Source organism: Neoarius graeffei, chromosome 20, assembly GCF_027579695.1.
Source record: "Neoarius graeffei isolate fNeoGra1 chromosome 20, fNeoGra1.pri, whole genome shotgun sequence".
In the NCBI taxonomy this organism is placed as follows: domain Eukaryota; kingdom Metazoa; phylum Chordata; class Actinopteri; order Siluriformes; family Ariidae; genus Neoarius; species Neoarius graeffei.
Genome location: NC_083588.1, coordinates 55,727,220 through 55,747,486, shown reverse-complemented (window position 1 = coordinate 55,747,486; position 20,267 = coordinate 55,727,220). Strand labels below are relative to the sequence as shown.

The following is a 20,267-nucleotide window of genomic DNA, read 5'->3' as shown; positions in this document are numbered from 1 at the left end:
GGAGCCTATCCCAGCTGACTAGGGGCGAAAGGTGGGGTACACCCTGGACAAGTCGCCAGGTCACCACAGGGCTGACACATAGACACAGACAACCATTCACACTCACACCTACGGTCAATTTAGAGTCACCAGTTAACCTAACCTGCATGTCTTTGGACTGTGGGGGAAACCGGAGCACCCGGAGGAAACCCACGCGGGCACGGGGAGAACATGCAAACTCCACACAGAAAGGCCCTCGCCGGCCACGGGGCTCGAACCCGGACCTTCTTGCTGTGAGGCGACAGCGCTAACCACTACACCACCGTGCCGCCCTTGGTTGGAATTAATTTATGCAAATACAAATTGTCTCATGTCTCCCCCATCCCAAGTCTCCCCACTCTCCTCTACCTGATCACAGGACTGATGGCTACTTCTTGTCTAAAAATAATAAAGAGAGAAATGTCTCTTCTGAAGAAAAATAAGAGCTTAGATTGTGCTGTTATTTCACAGAAGTATGCTGATATTGGTCAATAAATTCTCTCATCTCATCTCATCTCATCATCTCTAGCCGCTTTATCCTGTTCTACAGGGTCGCAGGCAAGCTGGAGCCTATCCCAGCTGACTACGGGCGAAAGGCGGGGTACACCCTGGACAAGTCACCAGGTCATCACAGGGCTGACACATAGACACAGACAACCATTCACACTCACATTCACACCTACGGTCAATTTAGAGTCACCAGTTAACCTAACCTGCATGTCTTTGGACTGTGGGGGAAACCGGAGCACCCGGAGGAAACCCACGCGGACACGGGGAGAACATGCAAACTCCGCACAGAAAGGCCCTCGCCAGCCACGGGGCTCGAACCCGGACCTTCTTGCTGTGAGGCGACAGCGCTAACCACTACACCACCGTGCCGCCCAATAAATTCTCTCATTTCTCTAATTTGGAATATTGGAATGTAAAGAGGTTTGAGACTTTTGTATTTGTTTCGAATATACAATGAGTAATAATGTACAACTCGGTTATCTAAATAAATTTATTTGGTTTTTTTACATCTTTAATTTGGAACGTCAAATTACAAAAATTATTTACAAAAAAAAAGTTGATTTACATTTTGAAAATAACACATTTGTGGACATTTGAATAAAAGATAAATGATATTATATGTATATCTAAATAAATTATTCATTATTGGCACTGCCACTGCAATAAATGAAATGCTTATCTGTGCATAAAGTTCCTATGTGTAAAGGAGCACTGAGAGGCGTACAGAAATAATTAATACCAGAGTGTGCACAAAAACAAGTCCCTTTGGAGAAATGAATCACTAGCCCTCGAACAAAGAGCTTCAACCCTTCTTAAACATTCATTTATATCTAAGGCAACACAATACATCATTTAGTCGTCTTTATCACAACTTTTAATACGTTTTAATTATTGTGATGTCATTTTCTCTCCATATTGCGATGCCCTACTTATAGCATCCTAAAACATGTGCAAAAAAGTGCAGAAGTGAGACAAAAAGGTGAAATGAAAACAGTAAAACAGTCACAGTACAACAGTGATTAAATCTGGCCCTGATTCAGAAGTAGTTGTGATGATGGAATGAGTGAGTGGATTTCCAACATTCAGAAAATGCTGGGAAGCAAAATTATTTGATCTAAAGTCTCTCTTCTTGACAGTTTTCTCTTCCTAAAGCAGTTTTTCATTCTAGTGGATATTTAACAGTTATTCCAAGAAATCAAGTCGTATATGAGCTGATAGCCAATGAGGCGCGTAGCACCGAATTGGCTATAAGCCATGTACGAGGAGAGTGAGTGGAATAACTGTTTTATTCGAGCCACATTCACTGGATTTTGAGAAACGGAGCTTTTTTTTTATTTTTTGCAAATTCAATAAATAAAAACTTTATACAAAACATCCGACAAAATAATTTCCACTGAGAATGTAATCAAACTGGCGAAATGACAGTAGCAATTTGTGAAAAATGCTTTTATAATAATCCTTGAAAAAAAAGATGCATTCTTGCCATCAAATACTTTCCTTCCATTTTTTGTTGCTTTTTTTGTATTTTGGGGTTTTGTTTTCAAGTAGAGTTTTTATTTCATCCTCGGTTGGTTCAGCAACATGCACCGCCATTTTGTTTTTCTCTACTCACAGTATATGAGCTGACAGCCTAGTAGTAGAGTCGCCAATCAGAGCATGTGATTGCTCATATCCAATGACTGTGGATAGTATAAAATATAATAGATAAGATAATATTAAAATTGGTCAATGGATGACACTAATTGGATGACCCCAATGATGTGGGATGACTCGTTTACAGCCCGATTCAGAGTGACACAAAAAATCATGAATAAAACCAAACACACACCATGTATAGACATGATGGTTTCATCATAGTTGTAGCATATTCTTTCCATGACTTAATGTTGCTCTAAGGGACTTTTTTTTTATTTAACATGATTCCTTGAACTTCATAATGCTGTTTTTTTAGGTAACAAACTCTTAACTAATTGCGTGAATTCTGAGAACGAATTGAGAGGTTTTAAATCAATAGGGGGTGAATACTTATGCAATCACATCTTTTTTTCTTTTACAAACTATATTGATTCTTCTTCCAGTTCAATGTTCTGGGATATTTTGTGCAGATTCAAGCCATATAACTCCATTACAGCCATTTCAGTTCCAGGTTGTAACACTATAAAATATGGAAATGTTCAAAGGAAGTGAATATTTTTGCAACACACTGTATAAAACGTCATCGTTCAGTTGTAGAGCGAACATGACAATAAACACAATTTCTACTAGTTACGATGATTTTACATTACTTACAGTACTTTTGGGAAACCAAGCCCTGATTATATTCACCTGAGAATAATAAGGTGAAATAAAAGTGTTGAAAGTAAGGACAACAAAAAGATTTCTCTGATTCAAGAGTGGGCTGGATGAAAACGCTACCAAGCCGAAGCCATCCCTCTCTTTCAAGAAAATACAACCAGATGAGAGAAGCAATATTGTTTGCTTGCTGTATGGCTAATTATTATGATCAAGATTTGATACACTACATGACCAAAAGTATGTGGACACCTGCCCATTACACCCATATCTTGACAGCCTTCAAATCTCATCTCATCTCATCTCATTATCTCTAGCCGCTTTATCCTTCTACAGGGTCGCAGGCAAGCTGGAGCCTATCCCAGCTGACTACGGGCGAAAGGCGGGGTACACCCTGGACAAGTCGCCAGGTCATCACAGGGCTGACACATAGACACAGACAACCATTCACACCCACATTCACACCTACGGTCAATTTAGAGTCACCAGTTAACCTAACCTGCATGTCTTTGGACTGTGGGGGAAACCGGAGCACCCGGAGGAAACCCACGCGGACACGGGGAGAACATGCAAACTCCACACAGAAAGGCCCTCGCCGGCCCCGGGGCTCGAACCCAGGACCTTCTTGCTGTGAGGCGACAGCGCTAACCACTACACCACCGTGCCGCCCAGCCTTCAAATTATTGTCAAAAAGTTAGGAGCACACACTTTATTATCTTTCTTTGTTGTAACATTAAGATTTTCCTTCACTAGAAGAAAACAGGTCAAGCCCAAACGTTTATATTAAAAGGTTGATGTTTAAGAACTCAATGACCTGCACAGAGCCCTGACATCAACTCCACTCAATATGTGAGATGAACTGAGCACAAATCCCCACAGCCATGCTCCAAAATCTAGTGGAAAGCCTTCCCAGAAAAGGGTAGGGACCAACTCCAACAACAAGTATGGGTGTGATGGGCAGGTGTCTGGATACTTTTGCATACATGTCAACCTATACGGAATGTCCGTATTTTATATGGATTTGATTCAATAAACGTAGTATACGGGCGTATAAATAAAGTTATACGGATTCTTTAAAAAAACTTCAATATTTATTTAGAGCTATAATCAATTCCCACGATGATAAAAGAGCGCATAACATTTACAAACGTACTGTACACCACAGACAGCCAGTAAAGAGTCTTATGAAATCGCGCGTTATCTTGTGGTAGCGAGACTTCGTTCCACTTTTGATCATGCGCACACCGCATTGCGAGAATCCCGCCAACTGTGAAGTCATAGACATATAAACATAGACGCCGCCTTCTGCGTAGAATCATACGTCATCCTCGCCGCCATATTGGATGTGGCAAAGTGGAGATTCTTCAACCGTCTCTGGTATAGCGTCTAGACAGTAGCCAAGAATAAAGATGCCTCATTCATGTGCTGCGTTTAACTGTACCAACAGGTTTACCGTCCAAACGAGATCACATGGGATTACCTTTCACAGGTGAGACTGGAAAAATACTTTTCATTGTATTTGGTCATTATAACGTAATTTTACGAACAGATTTTTCTGACTTTGTGGCTAATATGAAGTCTCGCGCAGTGAAACCCGTCTCCAAACAACGAAGTATTTCCTTCGTAACTACGCTGATAACACTTTATGTTTTTGTCAAACATTGGAGCTTTGTATTCATTCTGAAGGTTTATTGTTATTAATATTGAATAAAAAGTAACTGGGATATATCATTGTTAATTATCATTCAAATTTTAGGTAAATTATTTTAATTTGCATCTTATACGGATTTTATAAGGGAAATACGGATTTTGGAGGTTGGTTATACAGGTTTGATTGACCAAAGGTTGACATGTATGCTTTTGGCCACATACGGTAGTGTATACTGGACTAAAGACATGGTCTGGGTCAAAGAGATATTAATTGCTAATTGTTAAACAGTGAACATAAGGAGTTAAGGGGTTAAGACTTTATGAAAGCAGCTGTAAAGCCAATGCTAGCAATATGTTAAAGAACTCAAAGCCATCTGTTACAAAGACATTTTACAGTTTTACATAAAACAGATTGGAAGGAGGAACAGATATACAGAATTTTCCTCAACAGAGCTGAAACTGGACCAAAGAGTATGAAAGACTGGGTTTACACCCATCTTCGTCATCTCCTACACTTCACAAGTGTCCTACGTATTAACCAGTCTCCTCTCGTCTCCACTCATGATGCCGTCATTTGCTCATCTGCTGAACTGAAGTAAGGGTTTTCACGGCCTTCAACCAAGTAAGAATAGTGAGAGGGGTTTTTGCCCTTAAAAGTTTTCATGTCATCTAATGGCATGAGGTCGTAGGAGCCCACCTGAAAGAGAAGCAGCAGCGAATATTAGATCAATTGATCAACGTAAGCCTTGAAACTATACATCTCTGTCTTTCACCCCTTATATCACCCATCATGCAGGAGGATAACTAAATGTCTGTCATGACACAATAAAAAAGTTGGTCAGCTGATTTAATAACTAAAGAAAAACCATGCAAAGCAAGTAGGACATACACTGTACGTTCAAATGGAAGTCGTTAATTTATGCTTTCATGCCTGGCAACTGGGGAATATAGGCGAGTTAAAGATGACAGCTAATTATTTAGCTAGCACATCGCGATTATGTCTGTTATACTGACAATGTAAAGGCAAAGTGACAATAAAAAGGAGACAAAACTGTCTGGAATATCAACATTTCTCTCAGGTATGATGTTACATTTTTAAGAAAAGGCTTCAAACAAATAAAATAACTGTTAAAAAGTGCAATTACACTTAGCATTGAATGCTAACAACTCCAGGCTAACAATACAGCTACAGTGGTGCTTGAAAGTTTGTGAACCCTTTAGAATTTTCTATATTTCTGCATAAATATGACCTAAAACATCATCGGATTTTCACACAAGTCCTAAAAGTAGATAAAGAGAACCCAGTTAAACAAATGAGATAAAAATATTATACTTGGTCATTTATTTATTGAGGAAAATGATCCAATATTACATATCTGTGAGTGGCAAAAGTATGTGAACCTTTGCGTTCAGTATCTGGTGTGACCCCCTTGTGCAGCAATAACTGCAACTAAACGTTTCCGGTAACTGTTGATCAGTCCTGCACACCGGCTTGGAGGAATTTTGGCCCATTCCTCCATACAGAACAGCTTCAACTCTGGGATGTTGGTGGGTTTCCTCACATGAACTGCTCGCTTCAGGTCTTTCCACAACAATTCGATTGGATTAAGGTCAGGACTTTGACTTGGCCATTCCAAAACATTAACTTTATTCTTCTTTAACCATTCTTTGGTAGAACGACTTGTATGCTTAGGGTTGCTGTCTTGCTGCATGACCCACCTTCTCTTGAGATTCAGTTCATGGACAGATGTCCTGATATTTTCCTTTGGAATTTGCTGGTATAATTCAGAATTCCTTGTTCCAACAATGATGGCAAACCATCCTGGCCCAGATGCAGCAAAACAGGCCCAAACCATGATACTACCACCACCATGTTTCACAGAAGGGATAAGGTTCTTATGTTGGAATGCAGTGCTTTCCTTTCTCCAAACATAACGCTTCTCATTGAAACCAAAAAGTTCTATTTTGATCTCATTTGTCCACAAAACATTTTCCAATAGCCTTCTGGCTTGTCCACATGATCTTTAGCAAACTGCAGATGAGCAGCAATGTTCTTTTTGGAGAGCAGTGGCTTTCTCCTTGCAACCGTGCCATGCACACCATTGTTGTTCAGTGTTCTCCTGATGGTGGACTCATGAACATTGGCTAATGTTAATGTGAGAGAGGTCTTCAGTTGCTTAGAAGTTACCTTGGGGTCCTTTGTGACCTCGCCGACTATTACACACACTGCTCATGGAGTGATCTTTGCTGTTCGACCACTCCTGGGGAGGGTAACAATGGTCTTGAATTTCCTCCATTTGTACACAATCTGTCTGACTGTGGATTGGTGGAGTCCAAACTCTTTAGAGATGGTTTTGTAACCTTTTCCAGCCTGATGAGCATCAACAACGCTTTTTCTGAGGTCCTCAGAAATCTCCTTTGTTCGTGTCAAGATACACTTCCACAAACATGTGTTGTGAAGATCAGACTTTGATAGATCCCTGTTCTTTAAATAAAACAGGGTGCCCACTCACGCCTGATTGTCATCCCATTGAATGAAAACACCTGACTCTAATTTCACCTTCGAATTAACTGCTAATCCTAGAGGTTCACATACTTTTGCCACTCACAGATATGTAATATTGGATCATTTTCCTCAATAAATAAGTGACCAAGTATAATATTTTTGTCTCATTTGTTTAACTGGGTTCTCTTTATCTACTTTTAGGACTTGTGTGAAAATATGATGATGTTTTAGGTCATATTTATGCAGAAATATAGGAAATTCTAAAGGGTTCACAAACTTTCAAGCACCACTGTAGTTATTACATAGCTGTTCAGAATATTACAAGTAAAAGAAGACTGACGGTGGAAACAAAACCAGCTCAAAAATCAAATTTGCCTCAGATGTCTTGGTAAATGACTAAGAAATGACTTTGAACAACTACAATTTGACCACGAAGCGAATGTTCATGGTTTCCACCATACTGAATAATAACGACACAACACTGCATCATGAGCCGTGAGCTCAGTCAAAGCTGTCATAAAATGAATTAATTACTAAGACGAAGCTGTTCATACGACAAACATGACCCAATTTGACCCAAATGGAGCAATACTTCTGCAGCATTTCTGCAGTATAGCTGTTTATTCCACAAGCTAGCAAGCATATATGCAGCTTTTAAGTCTAATGGCAGACAGACTGACAGTGGAAATGGGCCAAGCTGTTCAGAATATCAACATTTACCTCATTTGTTGGTAAAAGTCTTAAAAGCCTTGAGAACTAAGGCATCTCTGAGGTCATGTATGCAGAAGAGGGTAGACGGCGCTTGCTTCCAAGTATGTTATACTGCCCTGTGATGCAGCGTAGCTTCACGTCTCACAGGAAGCACATGTTAGCACCTTAGTCCCACCATTTGGTAGTTGAAAAAACTTAGCATTGGCATTACAACATGAAAACGCATGACATGGAGGTGTCAAAAAAATTATCGGCTGCTTATGTTTAATCTTCTTGCAAACACAGCAGACACGACTCCGTTTGAACGTAGCAATAGCCTTTATTTTTGAAAAACCTGTTTTGCATGATACAGTGGTTTCATTGTGTTGTGTTGTGAGTAGTAAAGTGATCTGATGAGAAAACGGGGACCTGACCACCACCAGCAGCCACACATGCAAACCCAAAACTATTTGATTGGGCTGGATAAGAGAGCAGATCAGCAGACAAGACCTTGTCTTGTCGTGTCTTACCTTTCCTCTTAACTTGTAAAGCATCAAAATGGAGGGATTGAGGAACATGCAAGGTAAAGCGAGATGGACATCACATGCATATCAACAACAGCGCACACACACACACACACACACACAGAGGTTTAAGAAGGTGTTAATGTGTGATGCAAAGAAATCCATCAAACATTCATAAGTATGTTCCTTCTCAAGTCTCTATCTTCTTGGAAGTCCATTTGGGAGTACCCAGTGAGCACTGACTAACAAGAGATATGTATATGTATGTCTTCGACTCATTCAATATCATGCTAGCTGAATGGAATGTATCTGATATACCACTCAACGCCAGCCAATATTATCTCATCTCATGTCATTATCTCTAGCCGCTTTATCCTGTTCTACAGGGTCGCAGGCAAGCTGGAGCCTATCCCAGCTGACTACGGGCGAGAGGCGGGGTACACCCTGGACAAGTCACCAGGTCACCACAGGGCTGACACATAGACACAGACAACCATTCACACTCGCATTCACACCTACGGTCAATTTAGAGTCACCAGTTAACCTAACCTGCATGTCTTTGGACTGTGGGGGAAACCGGAGCACCCGGAGGAAACCCACGCGGACACGGGGAGAACATGCAAACTCCACACAGAAAGGCCCTCGCCGGCCACGGGGCTCGAACGCGGACGTTCTTGCTGTGAGGCGACAGCGCTAACCACTACACCACCGTGCCGCCCCGCCGATATTATTATTATTATTATACATACACATTCCTTTCGGGTGTTCAATGTGTCTTTCTCTTTCAGAATTCTCTCAAAATCTTCTGCTTTTAACAAAGCAAACCTGGCGGCCATGTTTGTTTACAAATTGTCACAGTCGCTCGCTAGAACAGAAGTTTTACGTCTCTGACTTGTCTCTTTTCCAGTCTTTCGATGTCCGTTGGTATGTTTTTCTCTTGTAAATATGCGTGAAGAATATCTAATTAAGTTTTGGTAGGCTTTCAGGTATTCATCGCATCTTTCTCTTTCCCTGCGAACAAAGAAATGCTTCTGTGCACGCGCAGCAGAAAACTTTCTCACTGAATATTCACATCGTGTGACGTCATGATGTCTTGACAACCATGCAATATCATAAACCATATTCAACGCGGGCGGCACGGTGGTGTAGTGGTTAGCGCTGTCGCCTCACAGCAAGAAGGTCCAGGTTCGAGCCCCGTGGCCGGCGAGGGCCTTTCTGTGTGGAGTTTGCATGTTCTCCCCGTGTCCGCGTGGGTTTCCTCCGGGTGCTCCGGTTTCCCCCACAGTCCAAAGACATGCAGGTTAGGTTAACTGGTGACTCTAAATTGACCGTAGGTGTGAATGTGAGTGTGAATGGTTGTCTGTGTCTATGTGTCAGCCCTGTGATGACCTGGCGACTTTTCCAGGGTGTACCCCGCCTTTCGCCCGTAGTCAGCTGGGATAGGCTCCAGCTTGCCTGCGACCCTGTAGAACAGGATAAAGCGGCTACAGATAATGAGATGAGATATTCAACGCTCATTCTCCATTGGGTAGAGTGGCGTAATACACTTAGGATAAGCGATGTGCTAACAGTATTGCATGCTATCAAACCAAATGAATGAAATCTACTAGAAGGGAATAGAACATGTTTTTTATTCCATGGAAAAAGTGTCCTGTATGGATAGTAATTTGATATATTACTCCACAGGCAACTATGGGTGGCTGGTATAAATGGACTAGCAGGCCATTTATCTTTCGAAGATAAATCGATATCAGATTTTGTCTTAAAGCAGATTATTCTGGATTTTTGTGTAACCGAGTTGTGTTACTGAGAGTATTAATAAATACACCGAATGGTTTGAAGAAGCAAGGTGAGGCTGGGACTGATTTCTTTCCAGACCAGACTGTATCATAATCTTTTCACTGAAAGAAAGTCACTGAAACCTTCAACTTCTCGTAAATGTCTCACTGGGTATAAGGTCTGTTCTGTACTTACAGGCAGGAAAATGATAGAGCTTTGTGAAAGATCTCATCATCGTGTACATTGGTGGTGGCAGCAGTGCTCTCATCATTTCAATTATCATCATTATTGGGCAAGTCAAATACAAGCAAGTGTGCATATCAGTTATCATCATACACACAGTGGGTCATGCATTATATAACAGCCGGATAGATCTGTTAATAAGAATTAAATAAATAATTGAAGCAAATGACGTCCACTGTGAGATGAGCAATAACTGGCGGGATTTAGAAAACGTGTCGAGGCGAAGTAGACCAGGACTTGCGGGAACTTACCAAGCCGTTGCTGGGTTTTCTTCTGTCTGGCATGGGCATCTCCGTACCATAGAGCTCAGAGTGAGCACTGTGGCCAAGAGATGCACGAGGGATGGGAATGACTGGTTGAGAGGACCAAGTCTTAAACTCGTCTGAGGAGTAAGGACTTAAGGGGCTGGAGGCATGCTTTGTCCTGTGAACACACACACACAGAACATGTATATGTTACAGGTCAAAAAATTTCAACCTAGTTGATTTTTTATTTGACCTGGGTTAAATTTTTTAACCTAGTTCAGAATTTCCAACGTAGGTAAAATTTTGGCTTATCGAAGATTCTTCAAAGGGATTTTCCATCACTTCTTTTGTCTCTCTTTTTCCATGCACCTCCTCATTGTCTACACCAACCGAGTATTTTCTCTTGTCTCCCTAATTAGCATTTTTTTTCATACTTACACTACCGTTCAAAAGTTTGGGGTCACCCAGACAATTTTGTGTTTTCCATGAAAAGTCACACTTTTATTTACCACCATAAGTTGTAAAATGAATAGAAAATATAGTCAAGACATTTTTCTGGCCATTTTGAGCATTTAATCGACCCCACAAATGTGATGCTCCAGAAACTCAATCTGCTCAAAGGAAGGTCAGTTTTATAGCTTCTCTAAAGAGCTCAACTGTTTTCAGCTGTGCTAACATGATTGTACAAGGGTTTTCTAATCATCCATTAGCCTTCTGAGGCAATGAGCAAACACATTGTACCATTAGAACACTGGAGTGAGAGTTGCTGGAAATGGGCCTCTATACACCTATGTAGATATTGCACCAAAAACCAGACATTTGCAGCTAGAATAGTCATTTACCACATTAGCAATGTATAGAGTGGATTTCTGATTAGTTTAAAGTGATCTTCATTGAAAAGAACAGTGCTTTTCTTTCAAAAATAAGGACATTTCAAAGTGACCCCAAACTTTTGAATGGTAGTGTAACTGGGATTTAAACTCAGAACCTTCTGATACTTAACCCAACATCTTCACCACTAGACCAGCAATGACTGCAATGGAAGGAGTGATATATGTATATTTTGAATTTATTAACGAGTCCAGTCTTATTACATCATCAAGTAGTTGAAAATACAAAGTCTTCCCAAATCCTAACCTTCAACCTCATTCTAGATATAGTACGTCTCCCAAATACAAGTAGCAAATTATGAACTGGGTTAAAAATTCTAACCTAGGTTAAAAAATTCCACCTGACCAACAATTCTGACCTGTAACATTCTGTATATTATTGAATTTCTCATTCAAAATACTTTCCACTTCTGGATAAATATACTGATCGTCCATATGGGGACTCACGCAATATGGACACAACAGTCTTTAATGCCATCATGTATGATGATACACAATAAGCAAACACATTTGGTGAAACTTTGGGGTCACATTAATGCAAATTTTGGAGATATCAGGATCACAAAGTCTGCTGTTGGAATGCAAGAAAAAAAATTCTGTCATGTCCTGACTGAAATTGTAAGCTCCGCATGCAAGGATAGTTTTGTGATGTTGTTGTTGTTTTTCCAGGGAAGTTGGGAAGGATCAATCAATCAAGACTTTATTTATCATCGATATGTACGGTATAATGAGTCAAAGACTCATAGCAAATACATTCGAGCTAATAGTGCTATAGTGCTTTTAAACTTGATTAGAGAATCAAGATGTCTCAGATCTCATCTCATCATCTCTAGCCGCTTTATCCTTCTACAGGGTCGCAGGCAAGCTGGAGCCTATCCCAGCTGACTACGGGCGAAAGGCGGGGTACACCCTGGACAAGTCGCCAGGTCATCACAGGGCTGACACATAGACACAGACAACCATTCACACTCACATTCACACCTACGGTCAATTTAGAGTCACCAGTCAACCTAACCTGCATGTCTTTGGACTGTGGGGGAAACCGGAGCACCCGGAGGAAACCCACGCGGACATGGGGAGAACATGCAAACTCCACACAGAAAGGCCCTCGCCGGCCCCGGGGCTCGAACCCAGGACCTTCTTGCTGTGAGGCGACAGCGCTAACCACTACACCACCGTGCCGCTCACATTAAACTACTATAATAGATAAATATATCAATGAGGTCTTATATAAGACATAATATTAAATTTAAAAAGCGTGGCATGGTGGTATAGTGGTTAGCACTGGCGCCTTACAGCAAGAAGGTTCTGGGTTTGAGCCCAGAAGCCGACAGGGGTCTTTCTGTGTGGAGTTTGCATGTTCTCCCCATGTCTGCATGGGTTTGCTCCGGTTTCCCCCAAAGACGTGTAGGTTAGGCTAATTGGTGGCTCTAAATTGAGTGTGAATGGTTGTCTGTGTCTATGTGTCGGCCCTGTGATGACCTGGCGACTTGTCCAGGGTGTACCCCGCCTCTCACCCATAGTCAGCTGGGATAGGCTCCAGCTTGCCTGCGACCCTGTAGAACAGGATAAAGCGGCTACAGATAATGGATGGATGAGATGGATGATCACAAATATTACATTTGCACAATGTGCCACTAGTAAGATTCGTTTTCTTTATAGTGCTTTTAAACTTGATTAGAGACTCAAGATGTCTCTAATTCTGTAACAAAAACTGCATCAGAAACAATTTAAAGCTTGTGTAAGGAATAAAACACTTGGTGTCATGCTGTTATAGGAAATAATCAACAACAGGGTGACGTGACATTACAGGCAGACAAGATAGCAGACGCTCTTACCCAGAGCAACGTACCGGCACAACAGGACCCTGACATACCCACAGCAATGAGCAGATGGGGGTTGGGTACACTTTAACCATTCCTGCTGGTCTAGGGAATTGAACTGACAACCCTTTGGTCCCAAAGCTGCTTCTCTAATTTTTAGGCCATGGCTTCCCTATGGCCTAACGTGACACAACTTGATACAAAGCTGCGTTCCAGTGACGACCCAGAAATGGATTATTTTCCAATCACAGCATGTTATAACAGCTTGTTATTCCTTCTTCTTGCCAGTGCAACCAAACCAATGAACACGCCATACGGTATGTTCTATCCAGTTTTCGCTACATTTACTGTCACTAATGTCCACAAAACAATTTAGTGTCCCTGCATTGCATTTCATTTTCAGCATGCTATTTTAAAACCACTCTTAAATTGCTAATGACAGCCAAAAGGGACACCTTTATGTCTGAATGAGCAGAAAATCGTACCAGGAAACTGGGGGACCACTAGTGAAGCTAATCACATTTCCCATTTCACGACAAGGAGAATACATTACTGTAATGCACTCTTATCTGTTTTACTCAAGAGTCCTGAACTTAAACGTGCTCAGAATTGACACTCGTTACATTTTCCTAAGTTCACTCCACAGGACACTGATAGCTATAAAACTGATTTTAACATCCACATTGGCCACTTACATCATCTAACCTCCACCTCCTGGTTATTTCTGGAACCAAGCTAAAGTGTAGTGAGTCTAACAAAAGTGTACAATTTACTAGCACATGAACTTTTAGTGGGCAGCACGGTGGTGTAGTGGTTAGCGCTGTCGCCTCACAGCAAGAAGGTCCTGGGTTCGAGCCCCGGGGCCGGCGAGGGCCTTTCTGTGTGGAGTTTGCATGCTCTCCCCATGTCCGCGTGGGTTTCCTCCGGGTGCTCCGGTTTCCCCCACAGTCATGCAGGTTAGGTTAACTGGTGACTCTAAATTGACCATAGGTGTGAATGGTTGTCTGTGTCTATGTGTCAGCCCTGTGATGACCTGGCAACTTGTCCAGGGTGTACCCCGCCTTCCACCCATAGTCAGCTGGGATAGGCTCCAGCTTGCCTGCGACCCTGTAGAAGGATAAAGCAGCTAGAGATGATGAGATGAACTTTTAGTGCCATGGACTTACTGACTTTTTTTTTTAATAAACATATTTGTAGGCGGGCGGCACAGTGGTGTAGTGGTTAGCACTGTCGCCTCACAGCAAGAAGGTCCGCGTTCGAGCCCCGTGGCCGGCGAGGGCCTTTCTGTGCGGAGTTTGCATGTTGTCCGCGTGGGTTTCCTCCGGGTGCTCCGGTTTCCCCCACAGTCCAAAGACATGCAGGTTAGGTTAACTGGTGACTCTAAATTGACCGTAGGTGTGAATGTGAGTGTGAATGGTTGTCTGTGTCTGTGTGTCAGCCCTGTGATGACCTGGCGACTTGTCCAGGGTGTACCCCGCCTTTCGCCCGTAGTCAGCTGGGATAGGCTCCAGCTTGCCTGCGACCCTGTAGAACAGGATAAAGCGGCTAGAGATAATGAGATGAGATATTTGCATGCTATTTATTTTGAATAAGTGACCATTTTCCCTGGATTTTATTTTACACCATGTGTCCATCATTTTTAAATATGAAGCTAATATAAATCAATTTTTATAATATAAATATTATATATTTAAACATTTTTAAAATATAATATATTTGAAATATGAAATGTTTTTAAACATTTTTAAATGTGAACCTATTATAAATAAATTTTTATAATATAAACATTATATATTTTTATCAGCTATGTATTTAAATATGAAGTGTTTTTAAACATTTTTTTAAAATATGATAAAATATTTATCAGCTATATTTTTAAACATGAAATGTTTTTAAACATTTTAAATATGAAGCTATTATACATAATTTTATAATAATATATATTTTTATCCGCTATATTTTTAAATTATGAAATGTTTTTAAACATTTTTATATATGAAGTTATTATACATTAATTTTTATAATAATATACATATATATTTTTATCAGCTATATTTTTAAATATGAGGTGTTTTTAAACATTTTTAAATATGACACTATTATAAATAAAATATTTATAATATAAATATATATTTTTATCTGCTATATTTTTATTATTTTATCAGCTTAGGATTTATTATATATTATATATAATAATATATCATAAATCCTGACCTGATAAAATGTTTCAACATTATATGCAAAGTATATTTTAATCCTTCAAAGCAATATTTTGATGAAAATCAGAAGAAAGGTATTTCTAACCTTAATACATTTTGGATAAGATAAGATAAAGGTCCGATGGAACTATATAATTCCAAAGTGGTGACCGATTTTATTTTCTCCTGCATGTACGCACCCGTAGATCGCACAGTAGATGATCAGGGCCAAAACCAGGATTAGCAGAATCCCACCTAAAACAACGGCAACCACCACCAGTGCCAACAACGCCGCTACCACAGAGAAACACAGCATTAGTTTGTTTATACAGGACAAAAGGAATTTATTAAAGAAGCAGTTTGTAATTTCACTTAAAATACTAACGATCCTTTTCATTCCGTGACTTATCCCAAAAATTTCCTTCCTGAAACTATATATGTATTGTGAGATATTATAATAGAGGTCATTTGAAATCCTGAATAAAATGATCGTAACTTACAGTCATTGCAGTTGAAGCCGGAATAACCAAACGCACACCTGGAAAATAAATGACGCTATTAAAAGTGTTGAAAATGACAGTGACAGCGACAGCAATATTATTAGCATCTCTTTATCATGCTGATATATTACTGCAGCACTAGGGGGCAGTAGATACAAACACATGAGACGATCATCATAACAAAGCCAACCTTGAGTTCGACTTAAGGTAGATTTACTTACGGCACACACTTTTGGCCTTCTGCTTTCTGGCCACTGGGACAGGCTGAAAAAAAAAAACAGGCAGATTACGGTTAGAGTTTGTGTGAGTGTGTTATACTTGAAAAGTCGAATCAATTTTGTCTTTTTTTTTTTTGCCTAAAAACCTCACTAGATTGGGACTGACAAGGTCAAATGGAATTGATTTTACAGTTAAAGTGGTTAAAGTATGAGAACCTTTGTTCTGTTCTGCATTTTGAGATGCTTTTCTGCTCACCGCAGATGTAAAGAGTGGATGTTTGAGTCACTGTAGACTTCCATGCCAGTCAAAATCACCAAGATTACAATTTCTTCTGATTCTGATGTTTGATGTGAACGTTAACTGAAGCTCTTGATGTGTATCTGTGTGATTTTATGCATCGAACTGCTGCCACATCATTGACTAAGTGGAGAATTGCATGATAGAGCAGGTGTTTTGGTGTAAAGTGGTCGATGACCATATATTCAATTGCGTGTGACATTGAGACATGAACTGACCCCATAAAAAGAAAAAAAGTGCAATCAGCCAAGCAATTTAATGTTTCATCGCTCAAGAGGAAGTACGTCAATATCCAGAGTCAAATAAAGACATTTCATGGTTACTTTAAAGCAATTTGAATGCCTTTGGGAGAACTCGGTATGCTCATTCAAACACACACACACCCATGCACACACACACACAGGGACATGATGACATACCCATACAGCTTTTATTACTAAATCCAGTTGATATGTAGCCCGGCTGGCAGAAGCACATAGCAAGGCCATCTGATTTACTGCTACACATCGTGGTGCTGGTGTCACATGGAGGTGGATCCTGAGCACAAAGCTCCGTAGCTATATAAAGAGATACAAGGAAAGAAAGAAAGAGCGAGAAGAAAGAAACAAAAAATACTCAAATTTATCAAAACATTTTACTGATTTTCTCACGAACGACATTTAGAGATTTACAGGCAGCACGCTGGTGTAGTGGTTAGCACTGTCGCCTCACAGCGAGGAGGTTCTGGGTTCGAGCCCAGCAGCTGACAGGAGCCTTTCTGTGCGGAGTTTGCATGTTCTCCCCGTGTCCGCGTGGGTTTCCTCCGGGTGCTCCGGTTTACCCCACAGTCCAAAGACATGCAGGTTAGGTTAAAGGAACAGTCCACCGTACTTCCATAATGAAATATGCTCTTATCTGAATTGAGACAAGCTGCTCCGTACCTCTCCGAGCTTTGCGCGACCTCCCAGTCAGTCAGATGCGCTGTCACTCCTGTTAGCAATGTAGCTAGGCTCAGTATGGCCAATGGTATTTTTTGGGGCTGTAGTTAGATGCGACCAAACTCTTCCGCGTTTTTCCTGTTTACATAGGTTTATATGACCAGTGATATGAAACAAGTTCAGTTACACAAATTGAAACGTAATGATTTTCTATGCTATGGAAAGTCCGCACTATAATGACAGGCGTACTAACACCTTCTGCGCGCTTCGGCAGCGCATTGATACGGAGCTCAGATATCAATGCGCTGCCGAAGCGTGCAGAAGGTGTTAGTACGCCTGTCATTATAGTGCGGACTTTCCATAGCATAGAAAATCGCTACGTTTCAATTTGTGTAACTGAACTTGTTTCATATCACTGGTCATATAAACCTATGTAAACAGGAAAAACGCGGAAGAGTTTGGTCGCATCTAACTACAGCCCCAAAAAATACCATTGGCCATACTGAGCCTAGCTACATTGCTAACAGGAGTGACAGCGCGTCTGACTGACTGGGAGGTCGCGCAAAGCTCGGAGAGGTACGGAGCAGCTCGTCTCAATTCAGATAAGAGCATATTTCATTATGGAAGTACGGTGGACTGTTCCTTTAACTGGTGACTCTAAATTGACTGTGAGTGTGAATGGTTGTTTGTCTCTATGTGTCAGCCCTGTGATGATCTGGTGACTTGTCCAGGGTGTACCCCGCCTCTCGCCCGTAGTCAGCTGGGATAGGCTCCAGCTTGCTTGTGACCCTGCACAGGATAAGCAGCTACAGATAATGGATGGATGGGGGCTGTCACCACCTAGTGGACAAATGATGAATTGCATTTCATGGTTATGGTTGACGCAAAGAATGGGAAAATCTTTGGTTGATGTTTGGGCCATTTTGAATCTTTGTGCAGGCTGGATGTGGCCCACGGGCCATATGTTTGACACCCCTGCTTTAGATTCTTTAATGTAGTCAGTGTTTACCTTGATGACACTTTGCACACTATTGGTGTTATCTTAACCAGCTTCATGAGGTCGTCACCTGGAATGCTTTTCAATTAACAGGTGCCTCGTCAAAAGGTAATTAGTGCAATTTCTGGCCTTCTTAATGCATTTGAGATCAAACAGTAAATAATAATAATAATTATACAGTTAACAGCCCTATTCCACAACTGTAGTAATCCAGATTATGTCAAGAACCACTCAGCTAAGTAAAGAGAAACGACATCAATCATTACTTTAAGATATGAAGTGACTTAATTAATAAAAATAAAGAAAAACTGTTGAATTAGAAGGGGTGTCCAACATTTTGACTGGTCCTGTGTGTGTGTGATATATATATATATATATATATATATATATATATATATATATATATACACACACACACACACACACACACACACACACACACACTTTATTTATCATATGAACTCACTACGTAAGCATTCTTCCACTCCACTGTGTTGATGTTTGTAGCTAACACTAACTGCTAGGTAGGTAAGATCAAAGAAGATTAAAAGATGGTTACATGGGTCCGATTTTCTGACATGCTCTGGGGATAAAATGATCAAAGTGCCCCATCCGTCCACCCTCATGGAATGGATAGACAACATGAAGTTGTGTCCCGATGTCAGCTACGTTGACATTGTCAATTATTTTATTCTTAGTGAGAACGCTGATGGCAAGGAGCTAAAGAACTACCAAAGCACGGAGGCATATGTGACCTCTCACCGAATCCAGGGACGCATGTCGGCCGAAACGAATCCGAGATAATCGCAAAAGAAGCGTTTTTTTTTCGAAATTTGTGATTTTCGTTTTTTTTCCATTATGTGCAAGTTGAGATCTTGAAGAATGCAATCAGTATTTCAGATAATAGATTGTTTTGTGGCGGCACGGTGGTGTAGTGGTTAGTGCTGTCGCCTCACAGCAAGAAGGTCCGGGTTCGAGCCCCATGGCCGGAGAGGGCCTTTCTGTGCGGAGTTTGCATGTTCTCCCCGTGTCCGTGTGGGTTTCCTCCGGGTGCTCCGGTTTCCCCCACAGTCCAAAGACATGCAGGTTAGGTTAACTGGTGACTCTAAATTGACCGTAGGTGTGAATGGTTGTCTGTGTCTATGTGTCAGCCCTGTGATGACCTGGCGACTTGTCCAGGGTGTACCCCGCCTTTCGCCCGTAGTCAGCTGGGATAGGCTCCAGCTTGCCTGCGACCCTGTAGAAGGATAAAGCGGCTAGAGATAATGAGATGAGATGAGATGAATGAGATTGTTTTGTTGGAAAAGCATACATTTTTTGTTGCAGATTGTCTCGTTTTTGTCAGGACTGTAGCCTGCTGGGGGGTGTGGGTAAATTACCATATGGGCCATTCACGTGACGATTTAAGTCTTTTTTTTTGCGTGAATCAGCTGTATGATACGAGCTGAGCTCGTGGCTACTTAAGCTGCATACAGGCATGTAATTTCACTATGGAATGAGCAAGCTAAACAGAGCGCAGAGGAGCTGACACACCGCGAAGCAAACAGATGCACGGTATTTACATCGGAGATCACCATTTCTAGCAAAAAAACCGCAACCTCGTTTTCCAGATTGAATGGAATACTTGAATGATCGGATGATACACGGACCGTTCTAGGACTACATTCCATCGGAGGCATTGGTGTGTGCAAGGCGATGTTTCTCTTTCTGATGGGGTAAGTTTATTAATCTAAGGCTGTGTGGTTATTTTTGCATGTAACGGAGAGTGTTGTGGTTTGGTTAAGCCTAGGTCACAACCGGACGTACGATTTTTTGGCCGTGCAATTTTTGGCATTTCCCAAATCGCTGCAGTTTTTTTTGTTCATGGAGAAAGACACGCGTTGGCCGTAAGTTTGTCTTGCAACCTGAAAAAAACGTAAGCGCCCGTAGAGTTTGTTTGACATGACAAAGAACCTCTGCGGCCGGTCTG

At 41.1% G+C, this 20,267-nt stretch overlaps 1 protein-coding gene across 2 annotated transcripts in view; it reads right to left on the bottom strand.

The window, feature by feature from the left end:
- Positions 1–3,399: 3,399 nt before the first annotated feature.
- The window catches only part of si:ch211-198m17.1 (mucin-2), a 76,948-nt gene continuing 60,080 nt past the window's right edge, over positions 3,400–20,267 (bottom strand). Inside the window, exons 8-14 of one of the 2 annotated variants that reach the window (XM_060902045.1) lie at positions 16,804–16,941; positions 16,090–16,132; positions 15,869–15,906; positions 15,569–15,662; positions 10,464–10,635; positions 8,197–8,208; positions 3,400–5,167 (exon numbers count right to left, since the gene is read on the bottom strand). In XM_060902045.1, the coding sequence (XP_060758028.1) occupies positions 5,030–5,167; positions 8,197–8,208; positions 10,464–10,635; positions 15,569–15,662; positions 15,869–15,906; positions 16,090–16,132; positions 16,804–16,941 (635 nt within the window). In that variant the 3' untranslated portion in view covers positions 3,400–5,029. The remainder of the gene's footprint in view (positions 5,168–8,196; positions 8,209–10,463; positions 10,636–15,568; positions 15,663–15,868; positions 15,907–16,089; positions 16,133–16,803; positions 16,942–20,267) is intronic. The other variant, XM_060902046.1, reaches the window with a different exon arrangement.